Consider the following 17597-nt stretch of genomic DNA (forward strand, 5'->3'; position numbering starts at 1 on the left):
TTTTTATACTATTATTTGTATTCAGTATAATCTTATATCTACATTGGATTTTAATTTTTTTTGTTTGTAGTTTATTTACAGTTACTTATATATACATTTATATTTACATTATTTATCTGTATTTTATATATAAATTGTACATAATGTTTGATTTCATTGTTGTACATATACAGGATTTTATGTCTCCCCAAAAGGCATTGGACTCACTTTGTAGCTAGGATGATCTTGAACAACTGATCTTTCTTTCTCTACCTCTAGAATGCAGTGATTATCGACATCATGTCATATATATGTGTTGTTGGGAACTGATCTAAGGATTTTGTGCGTGGTAGGCAAGTACTGTACCAGAAGAGTTTCATCCCCAGCCATGGAGTTTTGTCATCATATAAAAGTATTTACCACCAAGGCTGATGACCCTAGTTCAATCTCCAGAACCTATATGGCAGAAGGAGAGAAACAACTAACACCAATTGTCCTCTTACACACACACACACACACACACACACACACACACACACACACATTAAATAAATAAATACTCCCTAATATTTCTCCTTAAATTTCACCAAAATGGAATGGCTACAATCTCCATGCATCTTTTCAAAGAGAACTGATATCTCCATCCTTTCAATATATGTTCAAGGCAGAGAAATCTATACAAGTGACACTGAGTCTTTACCTTGTTGGCTTAAAAGTATTGCAATGTGTCACCCACCATAGCATGCCAACAGGCTGTGAAATGTCTCCACTTATACCAACCTTTTTACTCCACGAGACTGCTGATCTTTGTTCCTGCTCTCTCACTGTGTCATCTACCATTATACATTAATGACCCAAAGTAAAAGAATCTTTCTTTGATTTTCCTCATGCACCGCAGCTGCTTAGCCAGTATGACCTAACCTTGTTACTGCCTCATTGATTTTAGATTCTTTCCTCCCACTAACTGTGTTATGCATAGTTGTATGACTCATTATCTCCTGATTGGACACCGAAAATATCTTATAAGATAGCTGTTCACAAACCCCTTTAACTATTCTATCCATATTTCATACCATCACCCAAAGGACCAGTCTCTGTGGAAGAGCTAATCTTATCACTTCCTACTTGGTCAGTTTCTCACAATTTCTCCCACACAAGTAACAAAGTATCAAAGTCCTAGCTCAGTGTTACAGGTCCACCTATCTCGGTTCTTACTTCCTTCTTCCTGTCCCATTTTTATACATCATTACTGTAAGGAAATTTGAACTCCCAGGACACAAACACCCTTTCAAGCCTTCTGTATATTTGCAAACTGCTTCTTGTGGTTAGACTTTCATTCTCCTGTGCAATTGTGTGTGTGTGTGTGTGTGTGTGTGTGTGTGTGACCACATCTGTGCTCATGTGCACACGTGTGGATGTGCACCTGTGCATGCATGCATCTCTGTAAATGAAGAGCCATGGAATTCACCTGTCCACCATCATCTACCTTGTTAGAAACAAGGCTTCATTTGTCTATACCTGTGTGCCATGGACTAACTGACTCATCAGATTCCAGGAATTTTTTTTGTCTCTGCTTCTTTGTTAGGACCATTAAAATTATAGATTTTAAAGTTACCACACCCAGCTTTACATGGGCTGGAGGATTATTGATTGGGTTCTCATTCTTGTGTGGCAAGCATCTTATCTGCTGAGCCATCTCTGAGGCCCAGTACTTCTTAATCTTTCAATATCTATGTAGGGACCTCCCTTCTTGGAAAATGCTTTGAAAATAGCTTAGGTGAGCTAAGACTCACAACTGTCTCATTTACAAACTAACACTCACCAAGATTTAAGGGCTAGACACAGCTCCTTCATTGTTCAGAGTCTCTAGAGTATTGAGGATGTTTTGGACACAAGAGGCTTATCTGAGTATCTCTGCTTCTCCTGGCAAAGGTATCCCTTAGTCACTACAGTGTAGAATACCTGAAGTGGTGAGGCTTGTGCTGAATCTGCTTTGTCAGTCAGTGCCTTCCTGGGTATCTCCACTAAGTTATCCTTAAAATAGGAAACTCAGAATCAGCTTTGAGCAATCTCATCAGAGAACTTCCCTTGCATTGTGAATATTTTTCTAATGTTTGTTTTTACTCTTCCTTGCTGTAACTATTGCCTATACTCAGTATTGTTCAACAGCTCTCACTACTCAAGATAATGTTGTTTGTAAAATTGATTTCCCTGATATCCCATGTACATGATATGTGTGTGTGTATGTGTGTGTGTGCGTGTAAATATATGTATGTATATGTATGTAGTGTGTGTGTTCATGTGCATGCGTGTGTGCATGTATATGTGTGTATGCACACAAACACCCAAATACAAAGACTCCAACTAACTCACACCCACATCTAAACTATTGTTCAATAAAACAGCCCAGCCTATTAATATATTTTATTGAATATAAGATCCTCAAGGTCACATGCTCATTTGCACATGAGAGTAGTACTGGACTTCTGGAACACAGCTAGCTAGCAGTAATGACCATCGAGTGAGAAGATGCATGAATGGAATGGATTGCTGTTTGAATAATTTACCTTTATTATAGAACTAAAAGTATCAGCATGGTATCATACTGCCTGGAATACTGAGAATTCTGTAAGAGCTTTGTGATACATAGAAGCACCTGCTTTATCACAGCTGTTTGATATACTCTTATCTTACACTACAGTGATTTTTCTCATATGAACATTGAGAAGGAAATGTAAGCACTGGTGATATGGCTGCGTAGATAAAAGCGCTTATCACTAATTATGATGACATGAGTTCCATCCCTGAACTCCATCCATGTGGCAGAAGGACATAACTGTATCTGGCAAGTTCCATCTGACTTCCACATACATGGTGTAGCATTCTCTCTCTCTCTCCCTCTTCCCCCTCCCTCTCTCAAACACACACTCACAAATAAATACATTTTTAAAAATGATAAAAAGTGGTTTCAGGTTCCACAACAATTACTGAATTTGATGTTTACTAAGATTTTTTTCCTTTAAATTTACTTTTATTCATAAAGAAAATATTCCATTTCTGCACATTTTAAGTTACTGAAAAAACATGTTACAACTATTAATGCATAACATGTAGTTGTTACTGGCCCTTTATATAAATGTGAAAATATAAATTGTTTGTAATATATGTATAATTGGAATATTTAGTGTCTTTGGATGCCCTATTATCTTTAGAAAATAGTGTTTTCTTGTCTCATGTCGAGGCAGCCATGTAGAGGACTTAGCAGCAATATTGGTCTAGAAAAGTTAAGAATCTCCCATTTGTACAGAGGTAACACAATGTATTAAATATTTAAGGTCTTACCTACATGAGTTAGATTACAGAAAATAATAAAGCATTATCTAAGTGAAAATGATCAAATACAAAGTAGAGCATCTGTATTTGCAAAATTGGGATATGAAATTGATTTTCTCAATTATTCTTGCTTTATAATTTTCAACCAAGTTTACTGACTCACTTTAAATATTGATATAGTTCACTACAGTGGGTTGAACAGTTGTAAGCCTAGGTGTTAAGACAGGCCTAATCTCTCACTCTTAGATACAACTAGCAAATAATTACTCTTTTGGTATGATCAAAACTGGACAGAGATTTTCATTGTGTAATTTGCTGTTATACTATTAGCTATTATCAAATTTTAATTTAACAGTATCAAAAATAAATAATAAAGTAGACTCCATTTTTGTCTCTATGTAATAATTATTAAAACATGATAGAAAGGCCCTGATGAGAAGAACTAAGATCAAATGGCTTTTGTGTAGATTTTTAAAATTTAGTTTTACTGTTTTCTAAATGTTACTTAATTAATTTATCGTTATGCATACAGTGTGTGCTTGTATAAGTTTATGGGCGGCATATGCATGCAGGGACATGCAAAGTCCAGAAAATAACATTAGAGCTCTTAGAATTTGAGTTAAAGCCATTTCTGAGCCATCATGTGGGCCAGTATCTAAGCACGGATCCCTTGTAAAAGAATTAATTGCACTTAAGTGATGAATCATCTCTTCAGGTCATTATTGTTTATTTTTAATAAGCATAGACAGGCAGTGGTGGCTCACACCTTTAATCCAAACATTCAGAGGAAGAGGTAGGTGAGTTCTAGGACAGCTAGGACTACAGAGACAAACCCTGTCTCAAATAATGATGATGATGATGATGATGATAATAATAATAATGATGATGATGATGACGACGACGATGATGATGATGATGATGGTGATGATGATGATGATATGGTGCATGTGCATGTGTATGTGAGTCCAGATATCCACAGTTGAAGCCTCTGGGGCTGTAGTTACAGACATTTGTGAATCACCTAATAACAGTGTTAGGAAGTGAACTCAGGTCCTCGGGAAGAGCAGTCCATTTTCTTAACCACCAAGTCATCACTCCAATCTCATTCATGTAATTCTTAACAACTATGAGTTTGTATCTTCTTTCAAGAGACAGGAAAAATTCCAGCATCTAACTCCAGAGTGATGTAACTGTACATTTTTGTTGATTAAGTGTCATCAGCACCAAAATTGTTCTAGACTGAACACAGTGTAAATATATCCACTGGCATCCACACATATACACTCACTATAAAACATGTGTAGAACATGTGAAGATAGGAACAACATCCAGGCAGCACGTGAGACTATGCGATAAGGCAGCATGACAGTCTTGAAAAAAAAATGTGGATAAGAACCAAGAAAGCCATGCAAGTCTGGAATGTGCAGGTTTGTCCTTTGGAAATTAGACTTTTCCAACTCACCTTCATATAACCAGTCAGCAATCCCATTAAAAACAATTCCTTCTTTTCCTGAAGATGTCAGCCGTAAAGAACTGCTCTTGATATCAGGTTGATAGTAGATATTGTTTTCAAAAATATAAATCTGGATTAAAAAACATAGGAAAGAAATAAAAATTCAAACATGTTACTATACCTTTCTTAAATGTTTGGGTTATAGAATGGTCCCAGGATGTCTAATGGTTTTATTTTCTACCTGCTTTCAAACTGATATTATTTCATGTTTATATTCATATGGCATTGAATGATTAATACCCATATACTTTTTATTTAATAGATATTTGGAAGTTACATTGCATTTATACTTTCAAATCCATATGTTCATCAATGCTATTTCATCTACCTAATAATCTTTATCTCATACTGCCAAATTATTTTAGCTGTGAAATAATATTTTTCAAAGTCAAGAGACTGATAGCCAACACTAGATACTATTTTAGTAACAGAGAGCTGCCTCTTTGCAAAGCTTCAATATGAGCTGTTTGCTACTATATATTTAATGTTTGTTGAATCTCACCCCACAACCACAGCAGAAGATGTCTGCTCTACCGGAGGCCACACTGGTACTAGGAACTCCAGGTAAGATACTGACCACTAGCCAATAATAACTCTTAAACCCTGGCCAACACCCCTTTTAAGCCCTAATATCACCCCCTCTCTTGGTCTCCAAACCCTGGCCCACAACCCTGGCACAAGACTCCCATTCTACTGGAGGCTATGTCCACCCTGAGAAGCTACATCTCCAAGATCATCCTCTCCCCTGGGCTGCATATCCTGCCCCAAGACTCAGGTACCTGGAACTCCAGAGGCCATACTTCTATATAGAGCCCCAGAGGGCACTCCAGTTCACAGAACCTCCAAACGCCAGAGGTATCCCAGGACACTGAAACCCACACTGAGACACACTATGGGACCTGAAGATTTACTGATTACCAGAACCACTGGCTACTCACATCAGGAGACACAAGAGGAAACTGAAACTAAGGCAAAAGGGAAACATCCAAAAAAAACCCACCCAACAAAGATAATGTCACATATCAGCACTTAAAATTATGTTAACCTGAAATCCAGATAATTAGAGGCCAGCATAAGAGCAAAATAAAAAAAACAGGGCAATATCCAATGACAGCTATGGATAGTAAACATAACTAAAACACAAGAATATTATATTAAATGTAATCTTATGATAATATTAGAAACCCTTAAATGAGAAATAAACAAACCCCTTTTAAAAAGCCAGGAAAATGCAGACAGACATTTTCAAGACCTGAAAATGAAAATAGTAACAACAACTGAAAAACCAATTGAGGGAATCCTGGAGATGTAAAACTTAGTTAAGTGGTAAATGAGCAGGAACTATGGGTGCAAATATCACCAACAGAACATAAGAAATGGCAGAAAGAATCTTAGATATAGAAGATATTATAGGAAAAAAAAAACAAAACAAAACTGATGCAACTGTCAAAGTAAATGTTAAATCTAAAAAGTTCCTGGCGTAAAACATCCAGGGAATCTGGGAAACTACAAAAAGACCAAGCCTAAGAATAATAGAAACCAAAGAAGTGGAAGATTCACAGTTAAATATCCCAGAAAATGTTTGTAACATAATCATAGAAGAAAAATTTTCTAACCTAAAGAAGGAGGTGCCTATAAAGGTAAAAAAGCTCATAGAACACCAGATTGGACCAGAAAACAAAGTTGAACTGCCACATAATAATCAAAACAATAAGTGTACAAAACAAAGAAAGTATATTAGAAAGTACAAGGGGAAAAGGCTAAGTAATATGTAAAGGCAGGCCAATTAGTTTTCTCAATGAAGACTTTAAGAACTAAGAGGGCCTGAGCAGATGTCTTGCAGACTCTAAGAAAGCAGAGATGCTAGCCCAGTTACTATACCCAGCAAAACTTTCAATCACAATACATAAAGAAGATATTCTTTTAAAAAGTCACATTTAAATAGTATCATTCTACAAATTCAGCCCTTATAGAAGGTTCTAGAAGTAAAACTCAAGCCAAGGAGGTTAACCTCACCCATGAAACCACAAGAAATAAATAATGCCACACCTGAAAAATCAAAAAAAAAAAAAAAAAAAAAAAAAAAAAAAAAAAAGAAATACACACACACACAACCACCACCACCACTAACACAACAAAGTAATAGGAATTAACAATCACTTGTCATTACAATCTCTCAATGTCAATGGACTCAATTCCCCAATAAAAAGACATAGAGTATCATAATGAATGTGAAAACAGGATCCATTCTTCAGCTGCACATAAGAAACACACTTCAATATCAAAGCTAGACATTACCTCAGAGTAAAGAGATAGGAAAAAGATTTTCCAAGCAAATGTACCAAATATGGAAGGTGTAGTGATTATGGTAACTAACACAATAGACTTCCAACCAAACTAAATTAAAAAATGGTGGAGAAAGACACTTTATACTTATCAAAGGAAAAAAATCAAGCAAGAAGATGTCTCAAATTCCAGGGTACCCACATTTGTAAAACCAACATTACTTAAGCTTAAATCACATATTGAATCCCACAGATTAATAGCTAAAGACATCAGTGCTCCACTTACACTAGTAGACAGGTAATCCAAACATAAATAAACAGAAAAATAATGAAACTAACAAATATTATGAATCAAATGGACCTAACACATATCTACAAAACATTTCACACAAACATAAAAGAATATACCTCTTCTCATCACTTCACAGAATATTTTCCATAGTTGGCCACATAGCCACTTACCCAAGTAGCAATAGATCTAAGATAATTAAAATAATCCCCTGTATCCTATCCGACCACCACAAACTATAATTGGATTTTAACAATAAAAACAGCAGAAATCCTACAAAGTAATGGAAACTGAACCACTCTGTACTGATTGTCCACTGGGTCAAGGAAGAGATAAAGACATAAGTTAAGGACCTTTTCAATGAAAATGAAGGCACAATATACCCAAACTTATCATATACAACAAAAGTAGTGCTAAGAGGAAAGTTCCTAGCACTAAGCATCTTCAGAAAGAAAATTTAAAAGATAACTTACAAGCTATTTAAAAGCATACCCAAAGGCTCTAAAACAAAAAGAGACAAATATACTTAAAAGCAGTAAGAAGCAGGAAATAACCAAACTCAATGCTGAAATCAATAAAACAGAAACAAAGAGAAAAATATAAAGAATCAAGGAAACAAAAAGTTGATTCATTAAGAAAATAAACAAACCTGGGCGATGGTGGCTTATGCCTGCAATCCCAGCACTCAGGAGACAGAGGCAGGCAGATCGCTGTGAGTTCAAGGCCAGCCTAATCTACGAAGCAAGCCCAGGATAGTCAAGGCTACACAGAGAAACCCTGTCACAAAAAACCAAGAAGAGAGAGAGAGAGAGAGAGAGAGAGAGAGAGAGAGAGAGAGAGAGAGAGAGAGAGAGAGAGAGAGAGAGAGAGAGAGAGAAAAGAAGAAGAAGAAGAAGAAGAAGAAAGAAGAAGAAGAAGAAGAAGAAAGAAAGAAAGAAAGAGAAAAAAAGAAAATAAACAAGATAGTCAACTCCTTATCCAAATTAACTAAAAGACAGAGAGAATATCCAAATGAACAAAAATAAAATGGAGGTAATAACAAGAAATTCCAAGAAACTCCAAAGAATCATTAGGTCATACATACTTCAAAAACTCTGTTCTTCACAAAATTGAAAAATCTTAAAAAAAGAAAATTTTCTTAATATAACACTTATAAAATTAAATCAGGATCACACAAACAATTGAGATAGACCTATAAACTGAGGAAATAAAAGCAATCATTAAAAGCCCTGTCACCAAACCCCAGGGCTAGGTTGTTTTATCACAAAATTCTACCAGACTTTCAAATAAGACCTCATATCAATATTCCTCAAAGTATTCCAAAAAATAGAAACACAAGGAACATTGATAAGTTCATTTTTATTAGGCCGCAATCATGATTACCAAACCAAATAAATATTGAACAAAAATACTGAGTTACAGGTCTGTTTTTCCTCATGATCATTGATGCTAAAATACTCAATAAAATGCTCATAAACCAAATCCTTCAAGGACACATCAAAAACATTTCCCACCATTATCAAGTAAGTTTCATTCCAGAGATACAGGGATTGTTCAACATACAAAAATCTTTGACTATAACCCACCATATAAACAAACAAACAACAAACAAAAAACCTACCACCATCTCATTAGATGCTGAAAATTATTTTGACAAAAATAAAATATCCTGTCAAGATAAAAGTCTTGGAGAAATAAGGGGTACGAGGCACATGGTTAAACATAATAAAAACCATGCACACCAAAGCAGTAGCCAACATCAAATTAAATGAAGCAAAATTCGAAGCAATCCCACTGAAATCAGGAACAAGATAAGGCTGTCTATCACCTCCATAGTTATTCGATATAGTATTTTAAGATCTAGCTAGAACAATAAGACAACTAAAGGAGATCAAGGGGATACTAATTGGAAAGGAGGAGGTAAAAGCAAGACTAGTTGCAGATGATATCAGAGGACCCTCCAAAATTGTACCAGGGAGCTGCTATTGCTGATAAAAAAAAATACCTTTGGAAGAGTGGCTGGGTAGAAGACTAACTTAAAAAAATTGATAGCCCTACTACAAATGATAAACAGGCTGAGAAAGAAATTGGGGAAACAATACCCTTCAGAAAAGTCATAAATAACATAAAATATCTCGGTAGGAAGCTTTCCAAAAAAATTAATGATCTCTATCATAAAGACTTGAGGTTGCTGAAGAAATTGGAGACAATATTGAATGATGGAAAGATCTCCCATGCTCATAGATCAGTAGGATTAGCATAGTAGAATGCACACTTTACCAAAAGCAATCTACAGATTCAACATGATCCCCATCGAAGTTCCAACATAATTCTTTGCAGACCTTGAAAGAACAATATTCTACTTTGTATGAAAAACAAACAAACAAACAAAACAGCATAGATAGCTATAGGAATCCAGTACAATAGAAAAACCTCTGGAGGAATCATAATTCATGATTTCAAGCTCTACTACAGAGATATATTAATAAAAACTCCATCATATTGACATAGAAACAGAACTGTGGATAAATGAAATTGAATCAAAGAACCAGACATAAATCTACACACATATGGACACTTGACTTTTGGCAAAGAAGCCAAAAATGTACACTGGGAAAAACATGTTCAACATATGGTGCTGGTCTAACTGGATATTAACATGCAAACAAATTCATATATATCACACTGCACAAAACTCAGTTCCAGGCGATAAAAGACCTCAACATGAAACCAGATACACTAAACTTGATAAAAGAGAAAGTGAGGAATAACCTTGGATGCCCTGGCATAGGAGACAACTTCCTAGGCAGAACATCAATAGAACAGACACTAAGATTGACAATAAATGGGACCTCATGAAACTCAAAAGCTTCTGTTAGGCATAGATCACTGCCAATAGGACAAAATGGCAGCCAATAGACTGAAAAAAATTTTACCAACCCCATATCTAACAGGGGGCTAATTTACAAAATACATAAAGACATCAACAAACAAAATAACCCAATTAAAAATGAGGTACAGATTTAAACAGAGATTTTCCAACAGAGGATCTCAAATGGCTGAGAAGCATTTAAAGGAATTTCAACATCCTTAGCCATCAGGGAAATAGAAATAGAAATGACTCTGAGGTCCCATATTACACCCGTTAGAATAGCTAAGACCAAACACAAACAATAGCTCACGCTGGAGAGGATGTTGAGCAAGAAGAACACATCTCCATTGCTGATGGGAGTGCAACTTTTACAGCCACTATAGACACCAAAAAAGCAGTTTCTCAGAAAATAGGGAACTGATATACCTCAAGACCTAGCTATACCACTCTTGGGCATATACAAAAGGAAGCTCTATCATACCACAAGGACATTTGCTCAACTATGTTCACTGCAGTTTTATTTCTAATAGCCTGAAACTGGAAACAACCTAGATGTCTCTCAACCAAAGAATGGATAAAGAAAATGTGGCACATTTATACAATGGAGTATTACTTGGCTGTTAAAAAAATAACATTATGGCATTTTCAGGCAAATGGATGGAACTAGAAAATGTCATGCTGAACGAGGTAACCCAGACACACAACGACACATATGGTATTTACTCACTTAAAAGTGGACAGTAGCTATGAAGTAAAGGATAACCGTGGTAATAGTAATACTGCTAGTACTATGAATTATAGTAATTTCTGTAGGCCGAACCAAAAATGTGCTTTGTGAGCAATAAGATAACCTTTCAGTCCATATTGTTTCACAGATTCACTAATGATCAACAACAGTAAAATTCCTCTGAGCTGGTACACAAAACAGTTTTCATATACTCATATCCATTGGCAACGCCTTATTCAAGAGCATAGTATTAATAATACAGCTTTATGCCCAAAAATGTAAGAAGACTTTTATCATGGGTTTGTTTCTGTGCATGTGTGAGTGGGAAAATCGGAGTGTGTGTGCTGCATGTGGAAGCTATAAGACAACCTTGGGGATCTTTCCTAGGAGTTTTCCATATTTTTTTGAGACAGAGTCTCTCATTGGCCTGGAACTTAAAAGTAGACTGAGTTGGCTGACCAAAAAAGCACCAGTGATCTCAAGGTCTCTGTCTCACTAGAGGTAGGATTTACAAGCTCGTGGCACCACGTTCAACATTTTAAGTAGGTTCTGAGAAATGGTATCAGGTCCTCACACTTGCAAGGCAACATGCTACCCACTGAGTCACTCCACAAAACGTCTTCATTAAAGACATCATAAAGGATTCCAAAATGTATTCAACCATAATAGCTCAAATACCAGAATAAACAAGGCTCACCAAAAGGTCATTCTTTGCCATAGAAAATTCAGGATAAAATTACCGATTTTTCATTATTGCTAATGTCTTTAATGCTAAATATTTTAAATTGTTCATCCATTCATAGAATTACACATCTTCATCCTATTCATGGAGCCAAATATTGCCCAAAACTGACCAAATTGATAATTACATCTACTAATTGGTATTTTTTTGTCTACTAAAAGGTGAAAAATGACCCAGTACTCCTGTTCCCAGCCTATTACCATAAGCAAACATACAACAGCAAATATACAAAACTCAACAATCTATAACCAAAACATTGACTGAATAGTACTTGTATATATTACAAACATTGTTGTATAGATTTGTGGTAATTCGTGAATAGGTATGGCCCCCATAGACTGATGTATTTGAATTCTTGGCCCAGAATGAGTGACACTATTAGGAGGCATGCCTTTGTTGGAGTATGTATGGCCATGTCACTGTGGCAGCAGACTCTGTGTGGCTCACAGTCTCCTTCTGCTACCTGTGGTTCAAGATGTAGAACTGTCAGCTCCTTCTCTAGAACCATGTCTGCTTGCACGCTGCCATGTTTCCTGCCATAATGATAAAGGATTAATCCTCAGGCCTGTGAGACAGACCCAGTTAAATGTTTTGCTTTGTAAGAGTTGAAGTGGTCATGGTATCTCATCGCTGCAATTCAAACTCTAACTAATACAATATTGAATAATTGAAAAAATGCTAGACTATATAAGATATCACTGAAACTCTATTATGGTGTGGAGAATTAGAAAAGAATTCAGTGAATAGATGTAATGAATAATTTCAGTGATCATCATCTTATGTTTTACAGCAACAATGACAGTCTAAGAATAAAAATATTTTTGTGGATGACAAAGATAGAATTAGAATAGGATACTCATAATCAGGGAGTCTAGATTTAAATTCTTAGTGAGTTAGATATTTTTTCTGATCTTTCTAAATCTTAGTATTCTTCCATGAAAAGGTGGTAGTATTTACATAGATTTTTGCATCCTTACTTCGATGAACAAATGTTATGCTGAATGCACATGCCTATCTCACATGTAAGGCTGACTTTATTCTAAGTAACTGAAGTTCAGTCTTTGTTCCTGTTAAATTTTCTTCTTTGCTTTCCAGGGAAGTACATAGTCTTTCTTGGATGAAATCTCTCTTTTGTATGTAAAACTTCTACAACAATATGAGAAAGATGATATAAAATTACACATATCCTATCAAGCAAGCTATGGTTGGGAAATCAAGAGGTTTTACACAAAGCAATATGGTTCTAAATCATTACTGCTGAATGGCTATTTCCTCCAAATTGAGATCCTCCTTCTTTTAGACTAAGGAATTAAACTAAACTTGACAGGCTCAGGAAGTAAGCGAAACTCACAAGGCTAAAGAAGTTCCTGAAACTTGTAAGACTCATAAAGTACCTCGCCAAGGTTATATGAGCAGAGACAACTACAGAAGAAAGAACACTGTTTAGCCTTCAAGTCCTTTAGAGAACCCAAGAAACACAGCTGCTGAGTCATTGCCTACAGTGAGTGAGTTTTTCAGTGATCCAACTGCCTTTGAGCCACTCATTCTTCTGTAAATAAACCCCTCAGTAATTTCCTTATATGTAGCCCCAACAAACTCACCCGTTCACCCAGCCTTCTTGGATAGAGTTGTTTCTTTGTTCTGTAACTAGTACCCTTTACAGGGTGAACAAATGTTTGCTCACATCATTGCATGGAAAGTCAAGCAATACTTATATTTCAAACAAGGAAATTAAAAAGTTTCTGAGTCAAATAATTAATAAAACATCCATGACTTTAGCAGATGTATAAATTATCTAAATCTATTGGCCAGTAATTACACCTATATTTAAAGAACAGATTGGATGGGATTCAGAATCCATATGCAATTGACATCTGCTCCAATGCAGAAGAAGAAAAAACAACATAGAACCAGATTACTAATAACAATCTATCCAATTGCAAGTCCGCAGTGTACATTCAGGGTCATTGTTTTCCAATGAGCAAAATAAATTAGTGGCTGCCTTTGTGAAATTACACATTGAGAGTCCATCCTATTTCAGCTGTCAAGTATTTTTTAAATGAGTTGATTTTTTAAAACTAATGATCAAAAAGTCCAAACACATTCTTAGCAATGGGAGAACTGCACACATTGCCAGGTACAGTCTGAAAAGTCTGAAAAAATTAAATGAGATTCTATAGGCCTTATGGAGAACTTCAGATTGATTTAATTTTAATGTGTATGTGTGTGTGTGTGTGCATGTGTGTGTGTGTGTGTGTGTGTGTGTGTGTGTGCACGCACTCTCTCATGCACACACTGTGAGTATGTACAGGCGCCTACAGGTGCAAGCAAAGACCAGAAGAGAGCTTCAAATTCTCTGTGCCTAGACTTACATGTGGCTGTACATTGGCATTCTTTGCAAAAGCAGCAGGTACTGTTTACCACTTAGCCATGTGTTCCCCCACCAAACTTAAATTAAATCACACTGACAATATTAAAAAATCTCTGATACTATTTATCCCAATGTCACTGATTAAACTGCCACATTTTTAGACCATTAATCAAGTTCTTCTATTAGCCACCTAAACAGCCCAACAAACAGAAAGTGTTAGCTCTTTGATGAGTCAACTCTCAAATTCATAGAGCATGCCAACTCCCTAGATTTTCAAAAATTAGTTTTCTTAATTTAACCAAAAACTAACTTAAAAGATGAAATTCACTGACGAGCATGAGAGGGTAACCAAAACACAGTATCTGAATTTTGCTGTTAGGAAATACAGAATGAATATCGCAGCCATATGTTTGTCAATATTTTGTTCATCCCCAAGTAACTAGACACAACACATTATTGATAGAAGGAGGCTGTTTTTGTTATACTTAGTGTATGTTTGAGACAAACCTTTGTTATGTGTTCTAGCTTGCCTCAGACTCAATATTTCCCATGTAGGTGTCCATCTTAGCTTAGGTTACTATTGCTGTGGAGAAACCAAAAGCAGCTTGGGGAGGAAATGGCTTATTTCATTCAAACTTCCATATAACTGTTCATCATCAAAAACAGTGAGGGCAGGAACTCTAACCACCCAGAGGCAGGAGCTGGTGCAGAGGCCATGGAGTGGTGCTGCTTACTGGATTGCCTCTCATGGCTTGCTCAGCCTACTTTCTCATAGATCCCCGGACCACCGACCCAGGAGGTTCACTGTGCATAATGGGCTGGACCCTCTGGTGACTACAGATGTTCAGCATTTCTTTAACTGTTTCTCAGCCATTCAGCATTCCTCTGTCGAGAATTCTGTTTAGCTCTGAACCCCATTTCTTAATTGGGTTATTTGGTTTGATGGTGCTTAATTTCTTGAGTTCTTTATATATTTTGGATATTAGCCCTTTATCAGATGTAGGGTTGGTGAAGATTTTTTCCTAGTCTGTAGGCTGTTACTTTGTTCTGTAAGAAGCCTTACAGAAGCTTCTCGGCCTCATGAGATCCCATTTATTAATTGTTGACCTTAGAGCCTGGGCTCTTGGTGCTCTGTTTAGAAAGTTGTCTCCTTTGCCAAGGAGTTCCAGGCTCTTCCCTTCTTTTTCTTCTACCTATTTAGTGTCTCTGGTTTTGTGTTGATGTCTTTAATTCACTTGGATTTGAGTTTTGTGCATGGTGATGAATATGGATCTACTTGCTTTTTTCTACAAGTAGACATCCAGTTATACCAGCACAATTCATTGAACATGCTATCCTTTTTCCATTGATTTAGCTTCTTTGTCAAAATCAAGTTTCCAAAGTTGTGTGGATTTATTTCTGGGTCTTCTGTTTGATTTCATTGATCAACCAACCTATTGCTATACCAGTACCATGTTGTTTTAATTATTGTTGCTCTATAGTACAGCTTGAGATCAAGGATGGAGATTCCTCTGGAGGATCTTTTATTGTACAGGATTTTTTTAGCTATTGTGTTTTTTTTTCCATATGAGGTTGAGAATTGTTCTTTCCAGGTCTTTAAAAATTGTGTAGTTATTTTGATAGGGATTGCACTGAAACTGTAAATTGCTTTTGGTAAGATGGACATTTTGACTATGTTAATTCTCCAAGAACAAGAGAGATCTTTCCAACTGCTGATAGCATCTTCAATTTCCTTCCTCAGAGACTTGAAGTTTTTTTTTTTTTCATACAAGTTGTTCACTTGATTGGTTAGAGTTACACCTAGATACTTTATATTACTTGTTGCTCTCATGAATGGTCTAGTTTAACTAATTTCTTTCTCAGCATGATTGTCATTTGTATACAGATGGGCTACTGACATTTTTGAGTTGATTTTGTATCCAGCCACTTTGCTGAAGGTGTTTATCAGTTGTAGGAGCTCTCTGGTGGAATTTTGGGGGTCACTTGTATACACTATCCTATCATCTGTGAATAGGGATAATTTGACTTCCTCCTTTCCCACTTGTATCCATTTGATCTCCGTTTGTTATCTTATTGCTCTGCCTAGAACTTCAAAGTACTATATTGAAGAGATATGAAGAGAGTAGGTAGCCTTGCCTGGTCCCTGATTTTAAAGGAATTTCCTTGAGTATCACTCCATTTAATTTGATTTTTGTTATTGGCTAGTTGTATATAGCCTTTATTATGTAGAGGTATGTGCCTTGTTCCCCTGATCTCTCCAAAACTTTAAACATGAATGGGTGTTGAATTTTATCAAATGCTTTTTCTGTATATAAGGAGATGATCATGTGTTTTTTTTTTCTTTCAGTTTGTTTATATGGTGGATTATATTGATAGATTTCTGTATATTGAACCATCCATGCATACTTGGGATGAAGCCTTCTTGGTCATGATGAATGATGTCTTTGATGTGTTCTTGGATTCGGTTTGTATTTTATTGAGTATTTTTGCATTAATGTTTATAAGAGAAATTGGTCTGAAATTCTCTTTCTTTGTTGGGTCTTTGTGAGGTTTAGTTATTAAGGTGACTATGGTCTCATAGATTGAGTTTGATAATATTCCATTCATTTCTATTTTGTAGAGTAGTTTGAAGAATATCGGTATTAGTACTTCTTTGAAGGTCTGATAGAACTCTTCGCTAAAACCATCTGGCCCTGGGCTTTTTTTTTTTTTTTTTTTTTTTTTTTTTTTTTTTTTTTTTTTTGGTTAGGAGACTTTTGATGACTACTTCAATTTCTGTAGGATAAATAGGACTATTTAATTTGTTTATATAATCTTTATTTAACTTTGGCAAGTGGAATCCATCAAAAAATTACCTATTTCCTTTACATTTTCAAATTTTGTGGTGTATAGGATTTTGAAGTAGGACCTAATGATTCTTTGTACTTCTTCAGTGTCTATTGTTATTTTTCCTTTTCATTCCTGATTTTGTTGATTTGGACAGTGTCTCTCTGTCTTTTAGCTAGTTTGGTTAATAGTTTTTCTATCACATTGATTTTCTCAAAGAACCAGTTCTTGGTTCTGTGGATTCTTTGAATTGTTCTCTTTGCTTCTAATTTATTGATTTCAGTCCTGACTTTGATTATTTCTAGCTGTCTACTCCTCTTCGGTTTTCTGCTTCTTTTTTTTTTTATCTAGGGCTTTCAGATGTGTAATTAAATTCCCTATATGAGATGTTTCTTTTTCTTCCTTCCTTTTTTTTTTTTTTTTTTTTGTGTGTGTGTGTGTGTCTTTTGAGCACATTTTCTCTGTGTAGCCTTGTCTGTCCTGGACTCACTTTGTAGACCAGGCTGGCCTTGAACTCATAGTGATCACCTGTCTCTGTATCCCGAGTTCTAGGATTAAAGGCATGCCCCCTATGAAGGTACTTAGTGCTATGAACTTTTCTCTTAGCACTGCTTTCAATGTGTCCCATAAATTTGGGTATGTTATACCTTCATTTTCACT

General features: G+C 35.8%; 1 protein-coding gene across 1 annotated transcript in view; it reads right to left on the reverse strand.

Moving 5' to 3' along the window:
- Positions 1-17597, reverse strand: part of Dpp10 (dipeptidyl peptidase like 10) — a 772006-nt gene that overhangs the window by 112029 nt on the left and 642380 nt on the right. The window contains exon 8 of the mRNA XM_051147278.1: positions 4775-4895. Coding sequence (XP_051003235.1) covers positions 4775-4895 — 121 coding nt within the window. The remainder of the gene's footprint in view (positions 1-4774; positions 4896-17597) is intronic.

The sequence above is a fragment of the Acomys russatus genome, chromosome 6 (assembly GCF_903995435.1).
Source record: "Acomys russatus chromosome 6, mAcoRus1.1, whole genome shotgun sequence".
Taxonomy (NCBI): Eukaryota; Metazoa; Chordata; class Mammalia; order Rodentia; family Muridae; genus Acomys; species Acomys russatus.